The sequence below is a fragment of the Octodon degus genome, unplaced genomic scaffold (assembly GCF_000260255.1).
Source record: "Octodon degus isolate 3935 unplaced genomic scaffold, OctDeg1.0 scaffold00156, whole genome shotgun sequence".
Classification (NCBI taxonomy): domain Eukaryota; kingdom Metazoa; phylum Chordata; class Mammalia; order Rodentia; family Octodontidae; genus Octodon; species Octodon degus.
Genome location: NW_004524732.1, coordinates 418,682 through 420,774, shown reverse-complemented (window position 1 = coordinate 420,774; position 2,093 = coordinate 418,682). Strand labels below are relative to the sequence as shown.

At 54.1% G+C, this 2,093-nt stretch overlaps 1 protein-coding gene across 1 annotated transcript in view; it reads left to right on the top strand.

Moving 5' to 3' along the window:
• LOC101567025 (elongation factor 2) overlaps positions 1–1,650 on the top strand; it is a 2,934-nt gene extending 1,284 nt beyond the window's left edge. Inside the window, exon 2 of the mRNA XM_012517222.2 lies at positions 2–1,650. Coding sequence (XP_012372676.1) covers positions 2–1,351 — 1,350 coding nt within the window. The 3' untranslated portion in view covers positions 1,352–1,650. The remainder of the gene's footprint in view (position 1) is intronic.
• Positions 1,651–2,093: the final 443 nt, after the last annotated feature.

Below are 2,093 nucleotides of genomic sequence, written 5' to 3'. Positions count from 1 at the left end.
GTTCTATGCCTTTGGACGCGTCTTCTCAGGGCTGGTGTCCACTGGCCTGAAAGTCCGGATTATGGGCCCTAACTACACCCCTGGGAAGAAGGAGGACCTTTACCTGAAGCCAATCCAGAGGACCATCCTGATGATGGGCCGCTATGTGGAGCCCATTGAGGACGTGCCTTGTGGGAACATCGTGGGACTGGTGGGTGTGGACCAGTTCCTAGTGAAGACTGGTACCATCACCACTTTTGAGCATGCCCACAACATGCGTGTGATGAAGTTCAGCGTCAGCCCTGTGGTCAGAGTGGCTGTGGAGGCCAAGAACCCAGCTGACCTTCCCAAGCTGGTGGAGGGGCTGAAGCGGCTGGCCAAGTCCGACCCCATGGTGCAGTGCATCATCAAGGAGTCAGGAGAGCACATCATCGCGGGCGCTGGCGAGCTTCACCTGGAGATCTGCCTTAAGGACCTGGAGGAGGACCACGCCTGCATACCCATCAAGAAATTGGACCCCGTGGTCTCGTACCGGGAGACAGTGAGCGAGGAGTCGAACATGATGTGCCTCTCCAAGTCCCCCAACAAGCACAACCACCTGTACATGAAGGCGCGACCCTTTCCGGATGGCCTGGCTGAGGACATCGACAAGGGGGAGGTGTCTGCCCGCCAGGAGCTAAAGCAGTGTGCCCGCTACCTGGCTGAAAAGTATGAGTGGGATGTGGCAGAGGCCCGCAAGATCTGGTGCTTTGGCCCTGTCGGTACTGGCCCCAACATCCTCACTGACATCACCAAGGGCGTGCAGTACCTCAATGAGATCAAGGATAGTGTGGTGGCCGGCTTCCAGTGGGCCACCAAGGAGGGGGCGCTATGTGAGGAAAATATGCGTGGAGTGCGCTTTGATGTCCATGACGTCACCCTGCATGCCGAAGCCATCCACCGCGGGGGTGGTCAGATCATCCCTACGGTGCGGCGCTGCCTGTATGCCAGTGTGCTGACAGCACAGCCGCGCCTCATGGAGCCCATCTACCTTGTGGAGATCCAGTGTCCGGAGCAAGTGGTTGGGGGCATCTATGGTGTCCTGAACAGGAAGCGAGGCCATGTCTTTGAGGAGTCCCAGGTGGCTGGCACCCCCATGTTCGTGGTGAAGGCTTACTTGCCTGTCAATGAGTCCTTCGGCTTCACTGCCGACCTGCGGTCCAACACGGGTGGCCAGGCCTTCCCCCAGTGTGTGTTCGACCACTGGCAGATCCTGCCCGGTGACCCCTTTGACAACAGCAGCCGCCCAAGCCAGGTGGTGGCAGAGACCCGCAAGCGCAAGGGCCTGAAGGAGGGCATCCCCGCCTTGGACAACTTCCTGGACAAGTTGTAGGCAGGCGGCACCACTCCAGCTCCACCACGGCAGCATGTCCTCACTCAAATGACACCTTGAGACTGTCCCTACACAGTAACCTCTGCCTCACGGGTTTTCGGGCCTGCTCCACGCCATCGTGCCATTCACACTTGATGCTGTTTCTATTTATTTTGGGTTTCACAGAGCAGCAGAAATGCCCTCTCTGCAGGGACTTTTGGGCCGGTGGGTGGGAAGGTGGGGCAGGACACCCAGTGTTTTTCATTTGTTCAGAGGGAACCACAACTTGATGCCCCAAAATTTAAAATAAATACATTACGAGATTTAAAAAAAATAAATAAATAAATAAATAAAAATAAAACCCTGTGAGGCAGGCACTGAAGTCCCACTTCCCAGACTGGGAAGGGCCTCAGAAAGAGTGGTTTGCTTCTGCATCTCTAAAGCTTGAAAATCAGCTTTGATTCACCCAGGGGAGATCCTTTCTATCCCTCACACCCACCCACGCTGCCAGCTCTGGTCTGAAAAACTTAACTGAGATGCTGGCTGGCAACAACAGCTGAAAAACATCACCACTTAAGGCTTCTTCCATGAGAGGGAAAGGAAATCTTCAAATTTAGTCTGCTCAATAACTTATCACCTGGCCTAGCAATTTAGAGTGTGTATAGTGGGTGTATTTCTTTGATCTTTGATAGCACATCATGAAGTAGGAAAAGGCAAGGATGACCATGGCTATTATATAAATGACAAAATTAAGGATTGCTTT